This window comes from Chaetodon trifascialis, chromosome 13 (genome assembly GCF_039877785.1).
Source record: "Chaetodon trifascialis isolate fChaTrf1 chromosome 13, fChaTrf1.hap1, whole genome shotgun sequence".
NCBI lineage: Eukaryota > Metazoa > Chordata > Actinopteri > Chaetodontiformes > Chaetodontidae > Chaetodon > Chaetodon trifascialis.
The window spans coordinates 9,342,742-9,368,648 of record NC_092068.1 but is presented as its reverse complement, the minus strand read 5'-3'; the positions used below and the strand labels follow the sequence as shown (position 1 = coordinate 9,368,648).

At 44.3% G+C, this 25,907-nt stretch overlaps 2 protein-coding genes across 7 annotated transcripts in view; both read left to right on the top strand.

Moving 5' to 3' along the window:
- Window positions 1-21,875, top strand: LOC139340952 (kinesin light chain 1-like). Of its 6 annotated transcripts, none has more exons than XM_070977109.1 (17): window positions 1-103; window positions 7,036-7,306; window positions 7,680-7,910; window positions 9,307-9,388; window positions 9,757-9,985; window positions 10,089-10,176; window positions 10,800-10,901; window positions 11,461-11,634; window positions 12,306-12,405; window positions 13,823-13,875; window positions 14,159-14,226; window positions 14,454-14,562; window positions 14,715-14,723; window positions 15,003-15,155; window positions 21,232-21,356; window positions 21,515-21,572; window positions 21,673-21,875. In XM_070977109.1, the coding sequence occupies exons 2-17, from the start codon at window positions 7,058-7,060 to the stop codon at window positions 21,745-21,747; spliced, it is 1,905 nt and encodes a 634-aa protein (XP_070833210.1). In that variant the 5' UTR covers window positions 1-103; window positions 7,036-7,057; the 3' UTR covers window positions 21,748-21,875. The 6 variants fall into 6 exon arrangements, with proteins under 6 accessions (XP_070833210.1, XP_070833213.1, XP_070833212.1 ...); XM_070977110.1 differs by lacking the exon at window positions 1-103 and adding an exon at window positions 2,708-2,837; XM_070977112.1 differs by lacking the exon at window positions 14,715-14,723 and having other exon boundaries at window positions 9,310-9,388.
- Window positions 21,876-24,934: 3,059 nt separating this feature from the next.
- Window positions 24,935-25,907, top strand: part of ptk7b (protein tyrosine kinase 7b) — a 71,226-nt gene continuing 70,253 nt past the window's right edge. The window contains exon 1 of the mRNA XM_070977105.1: window positions 24,935-25,533. Within this exon, the coding sequence (XP_070833206.1) occupies window positions 25,413-25,533 (121 nt within the window). The 5' untranslated portion in view covers window positions 24,935-25,412. The remainder of the gene's footprint in view (window positions 25,534-25,907) is intronic.

Below are 25,907 nucleotides of genomic sequence, written 5' to 3'. Positions count from 1 at the left end.
TCACTAACATCGACTCAGCCGCGGAGACTGCTGGGAGAATCTTACTGTGCTGGAGACATTTTGGATTTAAAGGGGCTGAGCTAGCCGTCAGTCCTAGCTCTCGGTAAGTGATAGTTGTATTTTCACTCACTGATATTTTAAGTGTACGAACCATGTACACGACCGTGTGTTCAAGTAGCACCAATTTAAGATTTTATATATAGAATTATTCAACTCGGCGCTTTGAACTGGGCAAACTCGTAACGACTAGGGAGTGGTGATGCTAGCTGATTAGCCGAAGCTAGCTAGCAGCTGACCGTAGCGCTTAATAAATCAGAAAGCAGGCTTGACTATGAGGTTAGCTAAATTTATTAGTAATCGTCCAGATGATATCACAGTGAATCCATTGAAGGAGAGAATGAGTGAAATCTGCCTTTATTGCGAACTAAGAAAAGGTTGATGGTGGTAGAAAGTCGGAGCCCCGTTGAACTGCGAAAGTCGGAACAAAATGAAATTATGAGTGTAACAATGAGCAGCGCTCACAACCAACGGTAGACCCCCTTGATCTGTTAGTTTATGTTTTGAAGTTTATTTGCAAATGTTCAGGAGACACATTCTTTGTGTTCCAAACACTATAGTGTTGCAGAGTCATTAACATGCAGTTATCGCGATATTTAATGTATAGCGTTGTTGTCAACACCCCTGACGTTCCATCAGTGTAGAACTGCGTGTTGAACTGTGGTATACACGTCTAAACTCGTAAAGTTTGGCAGATGCTCTACCTGGTAGCTGCTCCTGCATCATCAGCAGCAGCACTACCCAGGTCGACATTTTTCACACGGCTGAGTGGGAACACAACCCTCCCGCAGCTGGAGTGATGGATGACTACTGACAGCGTCAGTGGCACTTCCCTCCTGGTTGTCCCAGGCTCTGCCACACCCTCCTTGATGACTGGCTCTCCTTTGTGTCTGATAGTGATGCGGACAGTGTGCTGGATTGCTGTTTGTGCAGGAAACAGGGGAAGACAAAGTGATCTGTTGGTGTCAAACTTCATCAAGTAGACAGGATATTTGTCTCTGGGGAGATGGCCACTGGCTTGTTGATCCACCCACTGCAGTCTGCCTTTTTCCATTTCCTATGCTAGTATTTTATTGCTGTAATACCAGCAAGCACCACACCCTCCTACACATGGTCTGTTTCCATAGCTTGCGCTTGTAAAACAAACACTTTGTCAGTTTGCTTAAAACCAAATCCACACATTTTTAAAAGAGAAATTGTTGCTTCAGTGAGTTGTACAATTACTCTTGGCAGTAGCAAGTGCACACAGTTAAGGGTCATTTAGTTGATGCTCTTCTTGGAGATCAGTGTGCAAAAAAGCCCAATTGACTGTAGTGCTGTGATGGTGGGGAGGGCTTTGAAGAAGTGAGAAACGGAGTGATGGTGGTGTTTGCCAAAGGAAGATGTGATAATGTGAGCCTGGAGGCCTCTCCAGAGATGAAGACCAATGAGGAGTGGAGCTCTGGATAGGCAAACATGATGGGGAGATGGCCGGGTTTCCACTGCTCAGAAGGAAATAAACCAGCCAATACAGTGTCCAGCAAGTTGTTGTTTGTTTAAACACTGGACTGTCTTTCATAACACTGTTCTCTCCTCCTGGGTCTTTGTATTGACCTCTGGGCTAGGTGCACTATGATTGCTGTAATATTGTGCGACCTTTGCTCTCCCTGCATGGTTTAGTCATTGAGGTTGTCCATATAATTCCGGTCCCCAGCCACCTCATCAAAACAATGTCAGATTAAGACTTCTTTTTGTTTTAAGAAATGTGTTTTTATTGGTGAATAGGATTTTGATAATATAAAGGTTTGAATATTTATGTATTTATTTTGCTTCACAAATTGAAGATCCTACATAATGTAAAAGAAAAAAGCATTGCTTCAGTGGAGCACAGGTGATCTATTGACAGACATTTGGCTGGTGTTTGTGTCAGGAAAATCCAATTTAAGCATGTCACCAGAAACTAGATGGATTTCAGATCACTGCCGTATTATTCAGCCCTTGAAAACCATGGAAGAGATTGTCTGTATGTATGAATGAATCCACATTTCTGGAGGTGTATATTATTACTCACGTTGAGGGTCATGCTATAAGTGTTACGTGGGCTCCAAATGTTTTTATCACTTTGTGGCAATTTGTTGAACTGTACAAGTTAAATTGTTTGATTTTGGATTTTAAAATGAAACTGGCTCTGAAGTCAGACTGCAGGCCTGGGAGCTACATGTAAATCAGCGTCATATTTCCACATATGCCCTATGGTACCATGAGACATGAGGTTTTAACCTTGTAGTGAGTTGTGTGCCCTCAGCCTTGGTGGCATGTGAAACTCCCTTTGAGCCTGTAAATAGTGTCATTGTGTCTCATTAGGCCTATTCCTTTGTGTCTGATGAATGTAGAGGAGCAGAGTGTAGATCAGGACGGCTCCCTCCCCCATCCGACCCTGCTCCTCCACACTCCTCTGCTCTCCTCCCGCTGTGGGTGGGGCTGTCTCTTGATGTGCGCCCTGAGCTGATGTTGGTTGTTCCGACGAAGCAGTGGGAAGGTCATCATCATCCTGCAAGCAGCTCCCGTCTTCCTGTCCCAGCCATTGGCACTCATCACTCTCGTTCCTGTCCTGTTTCATTTTCATCTGTCTCACGCTGAAGGTTTCCTTTTTCATTTTAAGGAGGATCACTTTGGATTAGCTCAGCAGTTTTATGATGCACTTTGCTGGCGTGTAGCGCTTTTGCTGGAGGAGGAGTCATTATCTCATAAGCTTTTCTCCGTGCCAAACTATGAGGCTCTGATCTGCCACTGAAACCAAGGTTAGTTTTCTGGTCCGACAAGCTGTGGCAGCTGAGTGATGGATGGCTTAAGCCTTTAGCAGGCATTTAGTGGGTTTTGTAATAGCTATAAGGATTCTTTGAGAGTGTAATTTACCCCAATTTCATATTTTGTCAGTTGTTTCCCATTGTTTTTTCCTCATGAGCTATGACCACTTTCTTAGTTTCACTATAATGGTCCTATATATTATATAAGCATGCCACTCTTATGATTTTAGATTACAATGTGATTATAATGCTACATTTCATATAATCCTCCCTCTGTTGCAAAGTAGCACTGAGAGGCAGGAACATCTGTTCACGCACCGTGTCCTATCTATGTTGCGTACATATTAAAATGGTAGGTCGAGTAGCTGTGGGCTGAGGGGATTTGTTGTAATGGTTTCCTCGTGTGGCCGACCATGTTTACTTTATGCTTGCTTTAAGAGGTGAATATTTCTTCTTGCTGGCGACCTAACTCGCTGCTGCTGAACCTTGAGTAATACTTGATCCTGATCATGAGGGCATTTGGATAAAAGCCCAGATCAAGTGAATATGTGCCGCTGTATAGCGTGATGTGTAACATGTACATGTACAAGTACTATGATCCATTTCAGCAGTATGAGAAGTCGGATTCTGGGCCTCGTGAATTCGAGCTGGGACTCAGTGTGTATGCCATGTCATTTAGTCTGTTGTGTTTTAACGTTTGTGCATGTGATGTGTATGTAACACAAAAAGTAAATGTTAAAGATTAATTCAAGGGCAGTCTTCAGAAAGAAACCCAAACAACAAGCCTGTTGGACTTTATGTCACCTCTTTAAAGGTCTGGGAAATATTAACTTCAACCTTCTGAAGAAAGCAGAAGGCCTTGATGCAGGTGTGTGTGTATTTTATCAAAGCAAAGCTGCTTGTTTCTCCCCTGGCTGATATGAAAGCAGTTCTCCTCTGTGTTAGCTACCCAGCTTGCCAGGCCTTTCATCCACGCAGGCGTTAAACTGCTGGAACTCTGAGAAACTGTACAGGGTAATGAGCTGTCTGATATGTGAATATGCCTGATGTTTCAAAGAGATCATTTCATCTGTTGTTCAGAGCAGGTAAGAGCTTTGGTGCCAGGCATTATCAGGGAGAAATGTGTTGTAGGATCTAATTGGCAAAGCAAACTTCTCCTCATCTGTCTAACATGTCCTCATAAGAAGTTAGCGTTTTAAACTCCCCCCTCGACTTTAATTAGTGATCGCCCCTTTGTGAAGCATGTTTAACTCAAAACACAGACAGACACCTCTTTAACCATGCCTGTGAGACTCCAGCTTGATTTGATTGTAGCATTTGAATCAGCTTGTATATAAAGTTTAGAGTTAGTTTTCTTGTCAGGACAGAATTGCTTTCAGGTAGCTGTGCTTTGGTCTATTTTTCTTTCATTTAAATTCTCCCAAACGTGTTACTTCTTGCCTGCTGGCTGACTTTACCTGTAGTACATTTAACTGTGCTGCTCGCTTGCAACCGCTGACTGTAAACCCTCTGGTCATTTTGTTTTCTGCATACTGAATATATGCGTACCATGACTGCTGCGCAGCCTTTTTCGTAGTCAGTTTTGTACTGATGAAATCTTCCTGATCTGTTTTTTTTTTTATATCTGAGTATATGCTTGTTTGATTTTAGCACTTCTCAACTATGTTTTTTTTTTTTTCTATGAAAGATTTTTAAGCTAGCAAATACAAGGTCACACTTCCTATATATCCGATGATCACACAGAGAAGTGGTTTACAAAGAGTGCATGTTGTCGTGGATTGATCAGATTAGAAAGGGGTCATTTGATGTGTGATAAAAAGAATTCTTCATGATCTTGTCACCCTGCTCTTCTCTGCAGAGGTTGGCTGTCTCTGTGAATTAGCTTTTTACTGCTCTTCTCTTTCTTCCTGTAAGAAGAAAGTAAAGAGATCATCATAAAGTATAATAAAGTGCTAAATTGCAGATGAGAGATGCTCAGTGTCACCTCTGGGTAATATGTTCAATATTAATCACACAGCACTGCTTCAGTGTTTTTAATGCTTAAACAAGTCTTTGTCTGCTTTGATATCAGGCTTACTCCACTTTTCAGTGAGGCTTTAGGAATTTGATGCAAAATTTCCAAAATTGTTTTTTGTTGGAAAAGAGGAAAATCTGGTATATTTCCCTTTGGACACTGTGCTTTAAAAAAATAAAAAATAAAAAATTCTAAGTAGGAAAAGAAAAACAACATAATTTCAAGTTGAGCAGTTTTCAGCTGACAGCAGAGGCTCATATGTCTTTTCTGTATCTTCTCTATACACCCACAGTGTTAGCTTCCCTGACATTGATCACCGCTGCTCTCCTTCCCATCCAGAGCCTTCAGCTGGTGGTACGCAGGCTCCTGTGTCATCCTGACTCAAGCTCGTTTCCACAGGCTGACGTCCAGTCGGCCATTAGTTGACTGCAGTTTGCTGCCCCTCTGTGCTTGTCTCATGTCCATCATGGAATAGATTAGCATCCTATATCGTCAGAGCCTAGCTGTGATTACATGATGTGACATGCTTAGCACCACAGGAGGGATATAATTACTGGAGAATAGTAGCAGACTCCGGTGGACATGTTGTCTGTGTTCCTGCCAGTGGCAGCATGAAAGCTGAGCCACTGAGGTCCACTGAAAATACACAAGCAAAATAGATGTTCTGAAAGCAGAGATGTGATAACATTGAAGCTAACTAATTAAGATGGGCAGCCAATAGAGCTACAGCGATTAGTCGACCAACATCTCTTATCTGTTCTGTTGTAACATCTACAAAGCAAATAGCTATGTTGTGCAGCTGTTTGGGGCTTTTTGTTGGTCTTTTCTATTTTCTAAATGCTCTGCTTTACCATTGCTGAAATGCAAGCAGCAAAGCAGGGAGTGGCTCACTAATGGTGTCGTATATTTTTCTCTTGGCAGATGGCTCTCAGCTGGTGTTTATTATTGCAAGTCCCCACCGTCCTTTACCTCTTTTCCTCGCTGCTGCCAACACACAGAAAGCACTAGCTCAACATTGCCTGTACCCCAGTCGAAAGGGCAGGGCCGGGATTTTGCACTGACATTTGCACGATGTAGCCAACAGCGACGTGGCTCTGTGAGTCATAGGTTATCTTCAGACTGTTTGGGGAAAATAGCACATGTTCCAGGCACTCACCAAAGAGCGGACATTTTTTCAGAACACGTTATTATTGACACTGAGGCTTTTTTCCTGTGACTTACCGACTTACTTGCTGTAAATTACTGTGCCTCTTGTCATGTTATACTCTCCTTGACTCTTTGGCCAGTTGTGCAGCCATCCAGGCCCCTGTTTGGATAAAGTGCTGGCACCAGAAGGCACCCACACTGCAGCATCTGTGTGCCCTCTGTTAGACTGCAAGCTGCAGCCCTACTCCCAACTGGAGCTTATTATAGGTGCCAAATCCCAACAGTCTGTCCACCAGAGTAATATGTCCCTGCGGCTCTCAGCTGTACAGAAAGCAGGCATTCTACCCTTCTCTCTCTCTCTCTCTCTCTCTCTCTCTCTCTCTCTCTCTCTCTCTCGTGTTTAATTTGTCATTTGTATGTGGCTGCTCACTCAACAGTCGCAGAGGAGAAATACAGCCAGACTTGTCGTTGGAATGCAGTCATTTTAATTCATGTTTTATTCAAGTACCTTTCTTTCTTATCATATTTAACTGCACGCATTCTGTATTTGTCTCTGCTCTAAGAAATGCTGACCTATCTCGCTGTTGAAATTTGAATCCCTCATCTCCCCCGTGCTGATAAAACAAGAGTTCATTTCCTCTCTTATGGCTGTCATGGTGATGGTGCATCACACTACGATCTCATTGGCAGAGCACAGAGCTGACGTGGTGTCTGTCAGCGTTGAGGGCAGAGCCGTACACCGTCAAGCATTGATATCTTTAAACAGAATCTGTGGTTTGAAGTGTGAAAGTTCACTTGAAAGTGAAGAAGCTTACAGTTAAATAGAGGAAAAGCAACAAGAGGCACGTTGTGACGAGCTCTCAGGTTCTCTTTTGTGAATTTCAGAGTTAAACAAGCACAGCTGCAGCTCTATCTTTGGAGGAGCATTATGAAAATGTGCTTTATTGTGGCAGCTGTTCAAACGTTCCCAGTGTCCAATAGCTTTGCCTGTTGTAACAGCCGGCTCTCTCTTTTTTTCTCCAATCTGTGCAGGTTTCCCTGAGCTACATAGAAGATGTCCACCATGGTGTATCCACGGGAAGAGAAGCTCGAGAAGCTGTCTCAGGAGGAGATCATCTCCAACACAAAGCTGGTGATACAGGGTCTGGAGGCCCTGAAGAATGAGCACAACTCCATCCTCCACAGCCTCCTGGAGACCATCAAGTGCCTAAAGAAGGATGAAGAGGCCAACCTGGTGCATGAGAAGTCCAACCTGCTCCGCAAGTCAGTGGAGATGATTGAACTGGGCCTGGGAGAAGCACAGGTAAGACGGGGTGGCAGAGGTACGAGCAGAGCGAAATATTCTCTTCCTGAGTAAATGTAGTTTGGTCACTAGGAGCACATGCTCAAAAAATAAAGTGGATTACATTTTTTAATGTCAGAATTGGCAGAAAAGAACAGGATGGTTCACATTGTAATTAATGTGTTATGTGTTATTTAACTCATACTGCGTGTGTTACAGTGTTGATTATGTGTTTCTGCTTTCTCACAACTTCCTCATTCTATACTGAGCTCGTGTGGTGATCATGATTCACTCACAATCAGCCCCGGTTTGTACTCTTCCTGCCCGCCTTGCTGCTGGTGAACAGTTTGTCCTTGTTCAATATCATCGCTCTTCAATGCTGTCCTCATCCCAGGTGATGATGGCTCTGTCCAACCACCTGAACGCGGTGGAGTCGGAGAAGCAGAAGCTACGCGCGCAGGTGAGGAGGCTCTGCCAGGAAAACCAGTGGCTGCGGGACGAGCTGGCCAACACCCAGCAGAAGCTGCAGAAGAGTGAGCAGAGCGTGGCCCAGCTGGAGGAGGAGAAGAAGCACCTGGAGTTCATGAACCAGCTCAAAAAATACGATGAGGATGTCTCACCAACTGTAAGTACTGTACACTGACAGTCAGCTCGGCATCGAGACCGAAGCCCCACGCTTACAATTACCAATGCATCTACACTGATATAGTTTAGTGACATTGGGCTGTTACAATTAGAGGTGTTTCATTCCACCATTTTCTACGTGTTGTGGTTTGATTGTTCTTGTCGTAACAGGATTTTTTAAAATATATTGTTCCTTTAGAGCACCAGTAACTTGAATGCACCGAGATCAATTGACTGGATTCAGATTTCATTTATTATTTAGCCTATGCAGCGAAATGGAGATGACTTGTTGGTTATCATTAGCAAAATAAAACAAGTCGTCAGGAAATACTAATACAAATCCTGCTTTGAGAACCGACTTGGAGCAATTTGATTTTGAATATGGCAGAAAATGACTGATTGAACTCTGAAGAGCAGCAAACTGTCAATGATATCTGATACAGCAGAAAGAACACAGCTGTTTGTGACAGGAATAAGAAATTGCATGGTCTTCCAGGAATGACCCTTACTGGACAGGTCCTCATCGATCGGATGGGAAGGATGAATCGCTGCACATTCTGACCTTGTTCTTAGTCACAAAGAGAGGCTGTAATAGCTACAATATTCTGCAGGAACCCATCCGGATGGTAGCCTGAAGGATCCTTATTCTTATTCTGGGAGGAGAAACTTTTCCATTTTCCTGCTTTTGACTAGCTGCTGCGACATAGTCCAACTGCAGTTACATTCAGTCTTCCCTACTTTCAGTCTAAAATAATATCAGCATGTTCTTTATAAATATAAGTCAGTGTACCTGTCGAGAACAAGAGACAAACAAACTTGCGCTGAAGCTGCAAATCATGAGCAGGCAATGATTTGTTAGCAGTGAATTTTGAGAGTAAGGAACACAACAGCATGTAACCAAACTGCAGTGACATTTGCAGGTGTGTTTACATATTTAATGTGTTGCATCGGCCATCACTGTTCTCCAGTGACTGTTCTGTGGCTCGTTCAACAAGCTATGGTGCAGGACAGATCATGTGTTCATGTTTGAACTCAGATGTGAAGGAGACTACTGTCTGCCTCAGTGAGAGCGTCTGCTCTGCCTACAATAGATCACTGATGCTCGATTGGCTGTAATGAGATAAGGTCTCAATGTACATAGACGGATAGCAAACAGCATTCCTTTGATTTCATGCAGAACTCGGGGTCGCCATCATGAAACCACATACGTAGAATCTAATCTATGGTTTATGTTTTGTTTTTTGGAGAGCACAGGACATGTGATTCACAGAGCAGATATGTTTGCTCCAGTAAACAATCTCAGTTGTACTTTTAGTCTTTTGATAAATATGGGCGAGTCTTTGATTCCTGTTGTCTGCTGGAGGATCTGACTGTCAGATCTGTTTTTATCATCTCAGCAGGAGGAGAAGGACCGAGAGACACCGAAGGACTCCCTGGACGACCTCTTCCCCAATGATGAGGAGGAGCATGGCCAAGGAAGTAAGAGCAACTGTATTCAGCAATTCAGCATGACATTATGATTCCTGATGATGTAGCTTTTCTGTGTCAGCGAATAGTGAATGCTCAAAAGCGCAATTTAAGTATTTTTTCCTGATTAAAAAGCATGAGTCGTGTTAGCAAAACTTTACAGTCAGCACACATGCTTTGAAGAAGACTGGATGTTAAATCCAGGATACTGTGGGAGATAACGTTGTGTCTAAATACTAATTAAATTATCCCCTTAATCTCATTACTCCCTGAAACCACAGTGTTGTATGCATGCAAATGTAGTTAGTGATGTAATCAGCTCAGAGTTTTCTCCCTTTGCTGCCCAAGCTGACCTTTGTCCCGTGCATGTGACCCCACAGTGCAGCACCAACACAACAGTGCAGCCGTGGCTGCAGCCCAGCAGGGGGGCTATGAGATCCCAGCCCGTCTGAGAACCCTGCACAACCTGGTGATCCAGTATGCCTCCCAGGGCAGGTACGAGGTGGCTGTCCCCCTCTGCAAGCAGGCTTTGGAGGACCTGGAGAAGACCTCTGGACACGACCACCCAGATGTGGCCACCATGCTCAACATCCTGGCCTTGGTCTATAGGTCAGAAATGGCTTCATATCCAGTCCAGTTTTATCTTTGCCCTCCCCTCGCTATAGATTTTGTCTCATCACGTTGTCCTCATCTCTCCCTCTCACTCATGCAGGGATCAGAACAAGTACAAAGAGGCTGCCCATCTGCTCAACGATGCTCTGTCCATCCGGGAGAAAACCCTGGGCAAAGACCACCCTGCTGTAAGACTCAGCCGTCACCATGGCAGCAAGATCTTCATGTGGACACAATCATGTTTAGATAGATCAGATTAGTCATCAGGGCTCATAACCACACTGTCCTCTGTATTCACTGTTCCAGTCAGTCCGTATGGATTTTTTCCAATATCAAAGCTTGGGCTTTTGACCAGGTGCCCGCAGGCTCGACAGTAATCAATCACAACCGCTCAGTGTCTGCACATACATCCAGCATGAGCCAAATACATTGGAATACAGCATTAAAATATACTGTGTATTTCATCGCCTCTGTGAACAGATTGAAAGAATTGATTCACGCTGTGGCACCAGAACACCTTGCAAAGCTTAAAGGAAGCTATTAAAGCATGGTGCTGGTCCCTGCCACTCTGTGGGCTTTGCAGTTTGCCTCATATTGTTACTCCTGTCACTCAGACCAATCCTCAACACAGAATAATGAATCACAAAGGCAGGTCACTACCATCCTATGTAATCCAGGTGGCTTTAAGGCTTTTAAATGGGCTGCTTCATTGAGTAAATGCTTTTATGGCTGATACATCAACATTAGATTAGGTTCTGATATTACAAAGTTGGTGACCTTATTCAAGTTTTTCCTGGTTCTGTCTGTCCAGGTTGCTGCAACGCTGAACAACTTGGCTGTGCTGTACGGAAAGAGGGGGAAGTACAAGGAGGCTGAGCCTTTGTGCAAGAGGGCTCTGGAGATCAGAGAAAAGGTAGGCCATATCCCTGGATCGCACCGGTAGAGCTGGCCACAGCGCTGCTATCAAGGCCTCATCTCAAGGCTAAACCAGTGAACAATTAGCTCATTGTAGTAAACTAATTAACGGTGATGATATTTCCAAAATGTCAGTTGGAGCTACTGAAACATCAGCGACTATAAATAGAGAAAAGTGCAAATGATTTTCTTAATTTGTCTGTGAAGTTTCCGCAGGGTGTCCTTCTCCGTCGGGGGGGAATTAGAGAGTTTAATTGAGAGCACAGCTGAAAATGGATGGCAGGCATTGGGGAGAGAGGCAGGAGATAGATCGGAGACATGACAAAGCTACAGAGCTCACTCTAGTACATTGAGTCTCTCTTTGCCTGAAAGCTCTATTCTGTACCTTCTTTATTGATCAGCCAGCCTTTTATTAGATCTCCTGAGAGCCTGCAGCCAGATGTGAGAGCAGCAAAGGGTACAGAGGGGGGGAGACGCATGGAGAAAGCCAAAGGCACCAAGGCTGGGATGCACACTGAAATGTTAATTCAGAACATTTGCTTCTTGATTGCCGTCAGGTCCTGGGGAAGGACCACCCAGATGTGGCCAAGCAGCTGAACAACCTGGCCCTGCTTTGCCAGAACCAGGGCAAGTACGAGGAGGTGGAGTACTACTACTGCCGCGCCCTGGAGATCTACGAGTGCAGGCTGGGCCCAGATGATCCCAATGTGGCCAAAACTAAAAACAACCTGGTGAGAGACGAGTTACCTCCATCACAGCAGCTTTTATTCATCTTTTTTCCCCTTTGCCTTTCAAACCTTCCACAAGCACCACAGTCCCTATTGATTTCCCCATTGACTCTAAGGTAAACACAGATGGAGCATAGTTTTATTGAGAGCAGAGTCGCTCATTTGTTTTGCCAGCCTGAGCTTGGTCTCTGCAGGGGAGCGCAGCATTTAAACTCCAACTGTTTGCGCTTGAAATGTCCTTTAAAACTTGTGTTGGCTGATGTTTTTCAGGTTTTCAGTGTGCCTAACTTTACAAAATAGACCCTGTTGTTTCAACACAGGCTTCTAAAAACTACAAGTTGTGAAAGGCAGCTGAATGTAATGTAATTTTACTCTTCAGCACAAGTGTGTTCCTCTTCAGAGGTTTATACCACAACTATGTTTCAAATAGCAATGCTTGTAGGGTACCAAGCCGATCGTCCTTTGTCTGCTTCTGCGCTGTCTGACTGATGATGGAGAGAGGCTGTATGGAGGCAGCGAGGGGGGCCTCTGTGCTGCTGTATCATTTTTCATGAGTCACGGTGCACAGGAGGAATATGCAGACTGCTCCTGCCCTCTCAGCAAGCACAGTGCGAGTCAATAGGCCCATTTGATCCAGCACTAAAATGTGCTTTCACTTGTCCTTCTTCCTTCAGGCGTCCTGCTTTCTCAAACAGGGGAAATACAAGGAGGCTGAGGTTCTGTATAAAGAGATCCTGACCCGCGCTCACGAGAAAGAGTTTGGATCTGTTGACGGTAAGGCCTCGTGGTAGATGCTGCACAGTACACGACAGCACATGTGTAAAGGCTTATTTCTGTATATCTGTGGTGGAGATTCTTCTTTCATTCAGCCTAGAAACACAATAGATGCAAAGTTATCCCAAGAAAAATGGTGGTGGGTTAAACTGCTTCTCAGAATATAGAGATGAGATCTGTTGTTTGTTTCAGTGTTCCTCCACCGTTGTCTTATCTTCCATCTACTGTTTGTCTCACAGCAGCGAGCAGGGTCAGTGATGGACAGATGGTTAAAAAGTGGACGGTGTTCTAAGCAGGGTGCCCGCCTTCACCGCTCAGAGGACTCGAAATAGATTATTTGAGGAAAATAAAGAGTGTACTTGTCTAGCAGATGAACTCTTGCAATTTTCTTTTCTCTTAGTTTAAGCTAAGCTCTGTGTTGGCTTTCCTCCAGGGATTAGATCAACTGCTTTGAAAGAGGAATGAAAGAGACTCGACACAATGCACAGCGCTGACGCTTTCTGAGCGAAAGCAAGAAGCATCTCACATTTTTCTGGGAGGGTTATTTTTCATCTGTCACATAACTTGACATTGTTTTGTTTTTTAAAAACCTGTTGCTGAGTTGAAGGTTAAGGAGAAGCAGCACAGGAGTATAAGGCATCAACAGTTTGGTTTAGATTTTCAGCTGTTGCAAAAAGACTTAAATATCTGTAGATTTTGAGGAAGTATGAATTCTATTTGTGACAGTCTTATTCTTATTGTGGCTTTTTTCATGAATTTGTAGCATGAATGTTTAATAACGGTGACTTGTAAATGTTAAATTGTTCTCATCGTATGTGAAATTTTCGTGTGTGCTGATATAATGAGATGATCACACTGTATCTTCACTGTTTATATTTCATCACCAGCATCGCCTTCTTTCACGCTGAGGCTCTGTACAACAAAACAATTTAATGGTGTATTTATAGTGCTTTATGTATTAAGATCTTTGCACTTAGTTCTTGCTTAATTTGGGGAAGAATCTACGAAAGTATTTATGAAAAAATTAAATTTGAAACAAAGACGTGTTACTGTGTGTTACTGTACTGACAGTGTTGCTAAATAAGCCCAGGAACATATTTTTTTTATTCAATCTTTATAAACAGCTGTTTGAAAGATTTGACCAGCTTTTTAATATTTATACTTCAGATCAAAACAGACTGTGGTTCATTGTCATGTTCCATGCTGATGTTTCTAGACCAGATGCAGGTGTGTTTGACAGGCCAATGAACAGTCTGTGCCACGGGTTAAGCTGCTGTCACTATGCTAGTCAGTGGGTTAACATGGGAAGCTCAGCCTGCATCAGGAATAGTTCACGATGGATTCAATGAGCCATCCTGAGGTCAACCAGTCCTGCTGTACTTTGTGTAGACCACCTCTCCTGTCTGTCTGTCTGCAGCTGAAAACAAGCCCATCTGGATGCATGCAGAGGAAAGAGAGGAGATGAGCAAGGTGAGGGCCTTTGTGTAATCAACCTTGTGTCATTCTGAGCAAAAGCTACAAATGAAATGAATGAAACCTGCCAGGTTCAAGGTTATGACAGAGGAAAACAGGCCAGCTTATTTCACTTCCTGGAAAGTGAAATGCAGTTTTCCTGGTGCTGTTCTTCACACAGACTTTATAAGCCCCAGTAGGCAAATGATAGTTATGTGTAAACACAGGAAAAATGCTGCAGAACCAGTTCAAAGCACCACTCCTCTTCACACTCTTCCTCTTCTCCCTTATTTACTTCCAGGGCAAGCACAGAGACAACACTCCATACGGAGAGTACGGAGGCTGGTACAAGGCCTGCAAAGTCAACAGGTGAGGCAGAGCGTGATAAGCATGCTCTCAGAACTTGGTCAGAAGCCAAAAAGAAGAATCACTTTACACATATAGTATTTTAGAAAGGCGTGGACTCTTTTTGGTTTTTCTTCTTCATTTTTAGTGACTAACCACCTGTGTTTTTAGTATTATCTTGCAGTATATTACCTAACACATCAATTTGCTTGGACCAGGGTACATATCAGTGTGTGTGTCTCTCTGTGCAGCCCTACAGTGAACACCACCCTGAGGAACCTGGGGGCCCTGTACCGCCGACAGGGCAAGCTAGAGGCTGCCGAGACCCTGGAAGAGTGCGCCGTGAGGTCTCGCAAGCAGGTCAGCAGCATTTCCTGAACTGAACATGACCATTTCTGCATGCAGATAACTTACCAGTTCCTGTTTTTGTCAATTGATAAACATATTCCCCGTGTTAGGACAGCAAATCTCATGATATTTCTTTCCCTTTCTCTACATTGCTATGGATCCAGAGCAACACAGTAAGTGGTTTGTCTCTAACTGATAGCCCCCATAGAGCCTCCACGTCTCTCCCCTAACATCACTCCCATCACACAGTCATTTAAAAATGTTCCCTTGTTTCCTTGCCGGTGCTTTGAATGCATTCAACGAGACAAAGAACATAAAATCCCTTTAATACCTCCATCTAACTTTGCACCTTCACCCATATCAGAGAGCTAATATTTACCTGAGTGCCTGTTCTGATTATGATATGTTTGTTTGTTTGTTTGTGTGTCGTACCTCTGTGTTATTCCCATCAGGGCATCGACCCCATCCACCAGACACGTGTAGTGGAGATCCTGAAGGATACAGAGGGCGACAGGCGGAGGAGCAGGGACAGCCTGACCAGCGTTAAGTATGAGAGCGGCTCTGAGACCGGCGAGGAAGTGAGTATGGGCGTGGAGTGGAACGGGGTGAGTACAAATCCACTATAGTCAATTAACGCAGCCAGTGACCTCGCTGGAAGAACAAGGCCTTGTTGGAAAAGTCACAGGGAGCATGGACTGGTACAGAACAGCCTACAAATGAGTAGGATTTCAAAGAAAGGACAACGTGTTGCATCATTTGAGAGGTGAGATGAGAGGAAGCAGGCACTTACAGTTAGCAGGAATCTGACTCCTCTGATCCTGGACCTAAATGATCAGAGCCAGTCAGGAAGCTCCGCTAAACCATCGGCCTCACAGGAAGCTCAGGAAGGCCTTCTCTCCACTGTGGTCAAACTGCACGAAAATACAGATTAGTCCTTCCCGTGTGACCTCTTTTATGATGTCACTTAATATGAGTGACCTTTTCTAAAAACAAAACAAACAGTGGAGTGGCCGCTCGCTCCCTGTTCGTGCATCGGCTGCACTCAGTGAACCGTACCTGTACCAGTCCATCAGCTCCATGTAGATATACCTTGTTCCTCTCTCGAGGTGAACCGGGAAATCCCTTTTGTAAAGCTGATTGAGTGTCTTGGCATGCTGACCTGTTGTTTTTGACAGCACCTGAGTTTGCTTTGGACCTACATATTCATGTTTTTTTTGTTCATTGCTTGACAATGAAGTCCCAGTGTCTTGTTTTTAATCAGTGGTTGTTTTGCTGGCATTGCTTCTGCACAAGTGGAGCGGAGACAAAAAGGCACAAGCTCATCCTCTGGCACCCTGGCAACATGTTAAATATTTATTTGCCTCTGTGGCACACACAGAGATACAGCCTGTCTAAATCCCAATTAGATGTCTCCTGTTTCCACAATTAAACTCAATTGACAGGGTTCCCAAATATCCTGGGTGCTCGTCCCTCTGTCCAGGAAACTGGGTGGTTGATGTGTAATGCTTCGCCCTGCTGGGTTTACTGCCTCATTATAATATCCACCACGGCTGTGTTCCAACAATCGTTAGTGTCATTTCACCACAGGGCTTTTATTATCTGCACAGTGTGTCCCATTGGACTTATCTTCCCTCTCCTCACTCATTATTAAAGAGGTTGCTGCTGAAAACCCGATATTCATTGTAGCTGTGTATGCAGTTAAATATGCGCCGCTAGAGCTGTGTCCCAGCTCCAAGAAGCCCTCTGTTGAGGCTTACATAAGCCAGAGGGCAGGATTGTGCCAGCAGAGATGCCTCGCCTGAGCCTGTGCCTCTCCCCTCACTGAAGTGCAGCCACGCCCTTCACCGCACCAACCCACACCAAACATGCATGTAGCAATGCCAGCCTGCCGGGCTCACCCTTAACATGCACACTAATGGACCCATGCGTGTTCGCTGAGAAATGTCTGTTAACCTGATGTCTGCTGCTCTCCTGTCTCTGAGTAACATGAGGTAGAAAGGTAGGGTTTTGTCTGCTGGCTGTGCGACTGCTTCTCGACACACACGCATAGCACGGCTACTCCGAACCGCTTCAGAATGCACCGCTGACAAATGGGTTAGGGTTAGGCATGCGCATACACCCGAGTGAGCACCTGTTTGTCTTTGAAACATGTGGTGGCATGCAGAGAGCTGCTGGGTGTGTGCAGGCATTTCATTATCCAGGTCAAGCCCATCATGGTACAACTGAGATTCAGACACGGAAAATGCCCTCATGACATTCTCATGCTTTTTTTTCCCCGAAAGTTAATTTGTCACCAAACTCTTGAGCTTTTGACTAAAAGATTGTTTAACAAATTCCATCAATCCATTCATTTAAAAAGCTGCGAACTTAATGGATGTAACTACACCTCGGCTGTGTTGTGAGTTGGAGAACAGGCTTGGAAAGTAGTGTCTGCTTGTGTGTAGATACTTGCTGAGCGATGAGGCGCATCAGAAGTATGACTCACCTACTGTGTCGCTTCGCCTGAACTAGTCCTCACTCTGCTCTCACAGAGTCTGATATGTCACTGAGGCTGTAGGAGGGGTTTCCATACTCCTACAGCTGATCCTGACACTTCACTTCAACATTAGGTATTTGAATAAATACCTGATCTTCCATTATGGGACTAATGTAAGTAGCACTTCACCAGAGCTCATGTACTTAGTTTATGTAGAGCAAGTGGAGGGATACGAGGGAGGAACGCTGAAGAGGTGGCTTGTTAAAATGCATGATTTGACATACAAGTACGTATGTGTCCGCCATGTGCTTTGTGCTCTCGGCTAGACGCTTCAGTGTGCTGCCTGTTAGTCTGCATGTTTTCTACATTTCCTCCTTTGCCTTTTCTTTCCCTGTGTGCCACTAACCTACTTCCTTATTGATGACTCTTGCCGTGACAACCAATCAGCCTGTCAATCAAATTTCTTTTTCTCACTCAGTGGATTGTACTCTCCCTCTTCAACTTTCATTCCACACAATACGTTTGGGTGGGTTGGTATTAGTGTCATCAGAAATAGGCTAAGTAATTAGTCAGCTTTTCAGGCAATAGAGCACAGGGCAAGCCGAGACTCGTGCCAGATATTACGATGATGTTTCCATCTTTCATCAGATACAAATTTTTCCTTTAGGGAATTTTATTGTTATAGTTTATGCAGGGCGTCTGGACTCAAAGTGCTGTAGATGTAGATATCAGTCATACGTCAGTCCGTCTTGTCATCAGTGTAATGGCTACATTAGTGCACCAGTTTCAGTGCTGATGCTTGCAGATGTTCCACGTCTGCAGTGCGCAGTCACTGGCCGTGTGCAGAGTGCCAAGTCCAGACTTTCTGATACCCAGAGAGGGAAGAAAAACAGCTGAGTCACGGTGACTGCAACCACCAACCCCTGCTGCATCACCGACGCGCTCGCTGTGGTGCAGTTCCTGAGACAGCTGTAATTTTTCAGTAGCTCCTGTGCTGCTGGATGCCCTTTTTGTTTGTTTGGGATCCCTCAGCTGGGGTTTACATAACTATACAACAAGACCCCCAAGCTGCAGTTGACACAGTTAACCTGGTGCAGGGTAGTTAACGTCAGACGAGTGCAGTGAAGAGTAGAAACACGATGAAGCTCATGTAGGTGTCAGGCATAGGAAGCCCAACCCAAAGCTCTTAATCTTACAATGTGTGCCGTTTTTGTCTTTCTCTCTTTCTCTTTTATCAGGCCTAAGCCATCAAGATTATTCCTCCATCCTTCTCTCCTTCCCCAACACAATAGCAAAAGGACGTGCATTGTCGTTCCCTCTGGTCTTCTCTGTCCCAACAAACCAACAGCTCCTCTACCATTCCCGGTGCCCCCCCTCTGGCAGAGACTCAGAAAGCCCCCCCTCCTGGTTGTCACCTCTGTCCCCTGTTCATCTGACAGCTGCTGGGACGTTTGGTCTTCTCATCTCTGCTCTGTCCTTTCCTCTCACTAACCCTGCGTTGCCCACCGTTTCAGAAATTGTTCCCTCAAAACTCTTTCTCTCACTTCACATTAAAAAAAAAGGTCATTGTGTGTGAAATGTTCTCCCTGTGAGGAAAAGCCACTCGCACATTTTTCTTCTCTCCAGCGGCCATTTGTGGTTTTTCATAGGTGCATACTGGGTTTATTTTGCTGTGTAGAGGAGCAGGAAAGTAACAGTCACCGTAGATTCAGCATATTCCAGAATAAGTTCCGCAGCAGCTCTGCATTGGTCTTACTCTCAATTTGTTTGTTGCCTTGAGCACTCGCAGTCTGTTACTAGAACAAGCAAAAGCTGACCTCAAAGCTCGCTTCCATCCTGTTTAGCCATTACCGTGTCTTCTGTTTTGTTATTTTAGAGAGAGGTATTTTCTGCCATTATTCTAGTGTTGTGTTTTTAACTCGTGCGATAATGAGAACAGATGCCTAAACAGTTTGGAAATAAAGGCGTAGCTTCACAGGCAAATCAAAAAACGTCATTTCTTTTTAACTTCTGCGGCCTTGTTGGCGGGAAACGAGAAGGGAGCATCGCTATATTTGTTTTTTTTAGATGTATTTCTTTTTATAAGTTTGTTTACATTTTTTAAATGGTGATTATTTTGTGGCTGAACATTGAGGCAGCAGTTTGTCAGCGGCGCCATCGTGCCGCCTGTCGCAAAAGACCGCAAGGGCCAACGTCAAATAGGCCGAAGCTGACAGCAGATTGGTCAGATCGCAGCAAGCTCTTGTTGCCATGGGAATTCATTTAGAAGTTGCTCTCACTGACTTCAGTGTCCTTGGTTTGATGGAGTATTCGCTCAGGCTCTGCACTGGTACAATATGTGCGCAGCAGCTTGCATTTACAAAGGGAATCAGCAACATCGGCGGCTGCTGTGAAGCCAGTGTCACCGCGGAGACCAACCAGAGCATCGAGCACAGATAACTGGCCACACCCGAGATTGCTAAATGATAATAGATTTCAAAATAAAGGCCCTAAATGGCCAGAATTGCCTTTATTTGTTGGTGTAGGAGTAGAAGCTAGTGTCATACTTCAATGGAAGCCTGGATTCCACAGTAGTTCTAGCGTGTGTTTGTGTATGTTTTGGTGGTACAGTCACAGTGCCCACTCTGGTTATGGATACTGTATTTCGAACACAAAGCTTAATGGAGTGTGTTGCCTTTTTCCTACACAGTCGTTCGCAAGTAAACATTGTCACTTTGGTGAATCATGTTTTTAGACACTGAAAGTACAGTGCGAGTGTTTCCTCAAGATCAACATGTTGCTTCAGATGTTTAACTTACTGAATGTAAAATGACTCTAACATCTCGGGAGTGTAATCGTAGGCTGTGTTTATAGATTTGACAAGTGCATTCACTACACGGCTTTTCAGTATGCTACTTGCCTTGATTCTTCATTCCTTCCAACAAGTACTCCTATACTTCTAATGCAACTCTGAACAAAAGAATTGACTATGTACATCACATAATTATGACAATATTGTTGTGTTAGTGGAATGCTTATTTATTGAACTGTCTATTCTTGACATATATAGTGTGACTTCAGTTTCCTAAAGTGGAAGAACATAAATGGTAAGGTCTATAAGCACTATCTTAGTAAGTAGGACTGCATTATATTTACCATTCTGCATTGTGATGATTATTGCATCAACACTTGTTGGTATTCTCAAATAAAGTTTTTCATTTGTGAGCTTCTGTGTTTTCTCTGCGTCGGATGGAGACGTGTGCATCAGTGTGCTTCAGTGGAAACAGACTCTTTTACATTTCCGTGCCGCCTGCGGAGCCGCCCAGTGGAACAGAAATGTTCGTCTTTGGCAAACGCATGCAAATCCTCTCATTTATCCGCAGCGCCCCCTGCTGGTGATCCACCTGTATTGCATTGTGATGATCACAGCTCAAACACTAAGTAATAACAAAGCCAGAGGCATGTATAGGTGTACCAGGATAGCTGGTGTGTGACAAACAGTAGACTGACCTAAAAATTAATGAATGGATCGATGGATAAATTAGTGGAACTGTCAAAAAGCTCTGAGTTGGTTTCATTATCGGGCATCTTGTCAGCAAGTTGATCAATTTGGTCATAAATAGTGACAAATGTCTATCGCGCCAAGACACCTATTCACGTTGATTTGTGCAACCAGCAGACCAGAACCCAAGGATCACTGTTCACTGTCTCAGAAGACAAAGCAGCAAGTTCTCCCACTGAAATACTGAAACTAATTGATGTTTTGACAAACAGTCGAGTGTCAGAATAGTTGCTGATTCTGTTTCAAATCAAGTAAGCACCAGTTACGACATGAAAACACACAAAAACACACAACCTCTGGACCACGCCTGCAGTGACCACAGCTGATTCTAATGGTGTGAAAGAACATTTGCTTCATGGTTACAGGATGATCATGATGAGAATAAAATGACTCTCACACATGTAGAAATCTAAAGAAATATTTCACTGTCATGTGACATGACAGTGATACATGACGTGACTCATGTCATGTATCACCCTCTGTTTTATGAGACTCATGTTTGGCTGTAAGCAGCCATTCAGAACAGGACTGACTGACACAACAAACATGCAAAACACAGAGCTGCAACTGCAAATGTTAAGACGAAGAAGGGAATCCGTTCTGAGCTCTCGTGGCCACCTCCTCAGCGTGGAACGGACGGGTTGATCATTGTGTGTGTCTGCAGGACGGCAGCGGAGCCCTCCAGCGCAGCGGCTCTCTGGGGAGGCTCAGGGACGTTTTACGTCGCAGCAGTGAGCTGCTGGTGAAGAAGCTGCAGGGCAACGGACCGCCTGAACCCCGCAGCACCAAGTAAGAGCAGAAAGCATCCTCTGCTGCGATGGAGGAGACATTTAAAGCGAATTATAATTCATAATGAATCCACAGCTACAGGAGTAATCATTATTTTGAGCCTGTACGCTGATCTCGGACAGTGCACTCACATTATTTTCTTACTTTTCACTCAACAGCATGAAGCGAGCCGCTTCCTTGAATTACCTGAACAAATCCAGCGATGACTCGTTCCAGGTGAGGAAGAGTTTGTTCAAAGTCGAGCTGTTTTAAATCTGTGCAGTACTATCAGAAACGTTTTGATCCGTCCTCTCTTCTGCATCTGTTTGTGTGTCAGACACAGGGAGGCAGTAACTTCAGGGAGAGTCGGGGCCTGAGCTCCAGCACCGTGGACCTGTACACTGCAAACTGAGCCGCCGCGGGCAGGTAGCCGATCTGCTCTCCGACCCAAAGATGCTCCTTCCTTCGGCTCGTTCTCGGAGCCACAATGATCACCGACAACACTACCAGACAGCGTCAGCCCTCCCACACACCCCTTCTCTGCCTGTCAGCATGCGACCCAAAGACCCTTTTCCTCCAAAATTCAGACCCAAAGACGTTTTCAGTTATCCAAACATGAACAAACAGAACCGGTTTGTTTTTAAATTCGACTTATTGCTTTCTGGTGTTTGAGAGACAGATTCCTCCCCCATCAATAGTGGTGTCGCCTCAGTGCCTCCTAAATGTGGCCAATGAAACATACCTCACCCCCTCCCCTTATTAATGATCACTGTGACTCTGCACTTTCACTTCATCTGTTGCCATATTGTCACCTGTTCTCATTTATTTCTCCTTATGTTGTTTAGATTTGACATGTTTGTCTTCCTGTGCCATTCATTTTCTCCAAAAAGTAGAAATATAATAAATAGGTCTGTTGGGTTTGATGTAAAGTTGACCTGATTACACTGTTGAAAAGCTCATTTTTATGTTCATTTTAAATAGCGACACGTTTGCCTGTGGAGATTGACTTGCAATGCGAGGTGCTGGTTGAAGCTTTGGGAAACAGGGTGAAATATTTATCCTCCTGACATGACCTGCGTCATGTGACTCATTAGGGATGACTTTTGTTCATGCAAAGTTTTGGAAAACAAATTTAAATTCGCTGCTGCTTTAATCTCAACAGCTTTGAGATCCAAGTGTGTGTGTTTTTCTGCCTGCACCGATTTCTCTTCCATTAGAGAAAAACATTGTCATTTATGGCGTCAGTGAGCTGAAAAACGTTTTAAATTGTGTATATATGAAAAAAAGAAAAAAACAAGGCTGAACTGGGTTGCTTAATTCATCCTGGTCGTCCTGAATGATCTCTGGTGCCATGCGAGACCTGTGGTGGGTTTGAGCTGCCAGCTGTGAGCGCGTCTTCTCACAGTGTTGTTTACAGTGATTAGAATGTGTGTCTAGATTTCTACTATGTGATAATGATAGATTTTGCACAATTCTCAGATGGGTGTCTTCTGTCTTTGATTGCATTTTGTTTTGTTTTTTAGTGAAGCTACTCAAAAGAACTGGAATGTCTGAATTATTCTTGATTTTTTTTCCCCTTTATAATAAATGTATAAAATAGAAGCTGATCATAAGTTCACAAGTCATGCAGTTCATTCGGAGATTAGCGTGAGTAGAGTTGAGTTTCTTTAGGTTCATAATCAGTTATTAAGAGTTGAATGTGCATCTGTTTGGATCTGATTCTTAAACAATCCCTTATATCATAAATGCTGTTTGATAGTAAATCTCAGCCACTGTCCGATCTTGATTTAAAGAAATAAAACCAATAATTTTCTATTCATTGTTGTATTTTTGTCATTTATTCTTGAGAGACTCTTGAGATTCTTATTAATGAGATTATATGTGGCTGACTTGTGGATTTCCTGCTTTTTATTGAACTGAATATATCAGCCTGAAAACGCTTGCCCTGTGACTACACCTGCAGATTATAACGATGACTTCCACTGAGCAAGATCTTAAATGTCGCCGTCTTAAGAAAGTGTGGGAATGCCGTGAACACTGATTCCTTGCCAAGATGTGTCTCCCAGAGTTTCCCCTCCTCCTGGTCCAAGGCAGCCCTGCTAACTGGTAATCTCTCAGTATGTCAGGGCTGTAATGTGGAGCCTCGGCCCTTTGGGAACTCTGGGAGCTTTGAATGAACTGATCCAAGTATGGTTTACTTCTGCTAAGAGCTGTCAGGCTGCTTCTCTCCACTTTCTTTGAAGGCAAAGAAGCAAGTCAGGGTCGCAGAGTTCATAAGTGCATGAGAGCTGACACCATGCTGTCAGACACTGATGAAATAAGTGTGTGTTGAGGGTCCTTCTCCTGCTGCGGTGCTGCATTTCCCTCATAAATTTGGAATTTGTGGAAACTAAAGCAGGCTGGATTTTGTATTTCATATTTGAGTGTCCACACATTCACTGCAGCCCCTTCCTGTCATCAGGTAACACTGGTTTGACCCTTTAATCATTTAGGCTTGGTTGACTGCCTGTGTCTACCAGCCAACCAGGTGCCAGTTGGACCAGCAGCATGGCACCAGTACCACACAGGGCACTGCCAGTGGTGCTGCTGTAATTTTTTTATTTATTTATTTTTTTTACTATTTTCAAAAACTACTGTTTTAATCCCAATCAGAGATATTATATCAGTAAAATTAGGCTACTCCTCTCTACGTGTACAAAAGAAATATACAGGAATTTTAGAGCAAACGGAGATGGAGATGGAGATGTTATGCGTATACATAGAATTATAGTTTAGATAATAAGTACATTTTGACAGATGGTAATAGCACAAAATAGATAAAGTCAGAGTGAAATGACAATGGATTTTTTTTTTTTTTCTTAAGGTTTAAATCGGATAATTTTTCAAGTAATATGGCCGTTCTTATTCTTAATTCTACATCTGAGCGGTTGAAGGAAACAGTGTTCAGGTTGATCCAGGGGGTCGCAGTGTTGTATTCTTTATCCCAGGTCGGGAACGGGCACCGGAAGCTCCGCTGTGGGGAAAGTGGGAATCACGTAAAGCGACTAGAGGTGCACAGATTAAAACAGGATGTTTGATGTTTTGATTTCAAAATAAAATAATTTTGGTACCACGGAGTAGGTAAAACTGTTGACGGGCTGGAGCTTGTACTGCGTAACTGAAATGGCTCAGTTAAAAATTAAAATATAATCACTGAATATAAACTTATTTACTAGGGAAAGTCATGACATTACAACCCACAAATGTCCAAAATCAAGTGGGGCAAAAATGTCTGAATAATAGTAGGCATGTGCATAATGTGAAAATATCATAAATATATATTTAAAGGTAAATATATGGTTAAACAGGGTGGAGTTAACAATGTGTTTGGCTTTTTCCAGTACTGTCTTGTCACAGGATGAGAGCATGATTTAGCAAACTAAACAACGGTGAAAATAAATATAAATAAAGCTTTTTTCAGAAACTACTATTGCCTCAAATTTAAAGGAACATGGAAGAAACCACACGTTACAACATTTATTTTGAAAGTCTACACAGGAACTCACGTGTATTGTTTCGGCCCACTCGACGCTGGTGTTAAAAAAAAAAAAAAATCACACAGGCGAGTGGGAGGAAGCCAACTTGGAAACACGGCGGAGCGAAACTCGTCTTGTTGAAGGCTGAACTGGCCCGGTGGTCGGCGACTCCAGACGCAGGCAGGCAGCGGCTACGCAGACCGGACTGTGACGAACCACTGCGGCGTAAATTCACACCAGCCGTCCGTCCCGTAAAGTACCTGGAAGTTTAAACTTCTCTCCAAACTTTCCGCGGGGCTCCCCAGCCTGAACTCGTTTGTCTCGCTGGCCTGTGGACCGACGCGTTCGTCCCCACATGTCTCTCCCTTGTTCCTGCTAGTTCTCAAAGCACCCAGGTGAGCAGGCCGTGTGGCTTCCCCGGGGGACCTGCGCAGGTAACGGAGTTCGTTTACCTGTACGCACTCGGTGACGCACGAAGTCTTCGCCGCTCCCCTTTCGCCCCACGGCTCTCCTGCAGCAGCCGGAGAACAGCACCGGGGAGCCGCCGAGCACCAGGACGGTCATGGATGTACCAGGAGGGAGCGAGAGCCGGCGGAGGGAAGGCGGCAGAGCCCCCGCGGTGACGAAGAGGAGGAAAGCAGCGGTGGACACCGTGTACGCCGTCGGTATTATCTGCCTCCAAGGTTAGTAACAAGCTACTGTACTGCTCAAACAACACAGAGCGCGTCCATTGCTGTGTATTTCTCCTCAATTGGGTGCTTTAAAACGAGAAAAGGCGTAAAGAATCAGACTCTCATTGATGCAGACCCCGGCATTGACCTCCATGCTTCTCCTGGGGGTCTGCTGCTCCTGTTCAAGGCGCTTCATCGCGCTGACTGCGACCATAACTTCCCACTGAGAGTCAAAGTCATGGTTACAGCTGCTTTCCCCATCCCCTGCTGCAGAGGAGCGCTTTCTATTTAGTTAAAATCCAAAGAGTTTGAACTCCATGTTTGTTTGGGGGTCAATGGAGGAAGGGGTGCACCCCTCCCCCTCCCCCACCGGTCCCCTTTTTGGG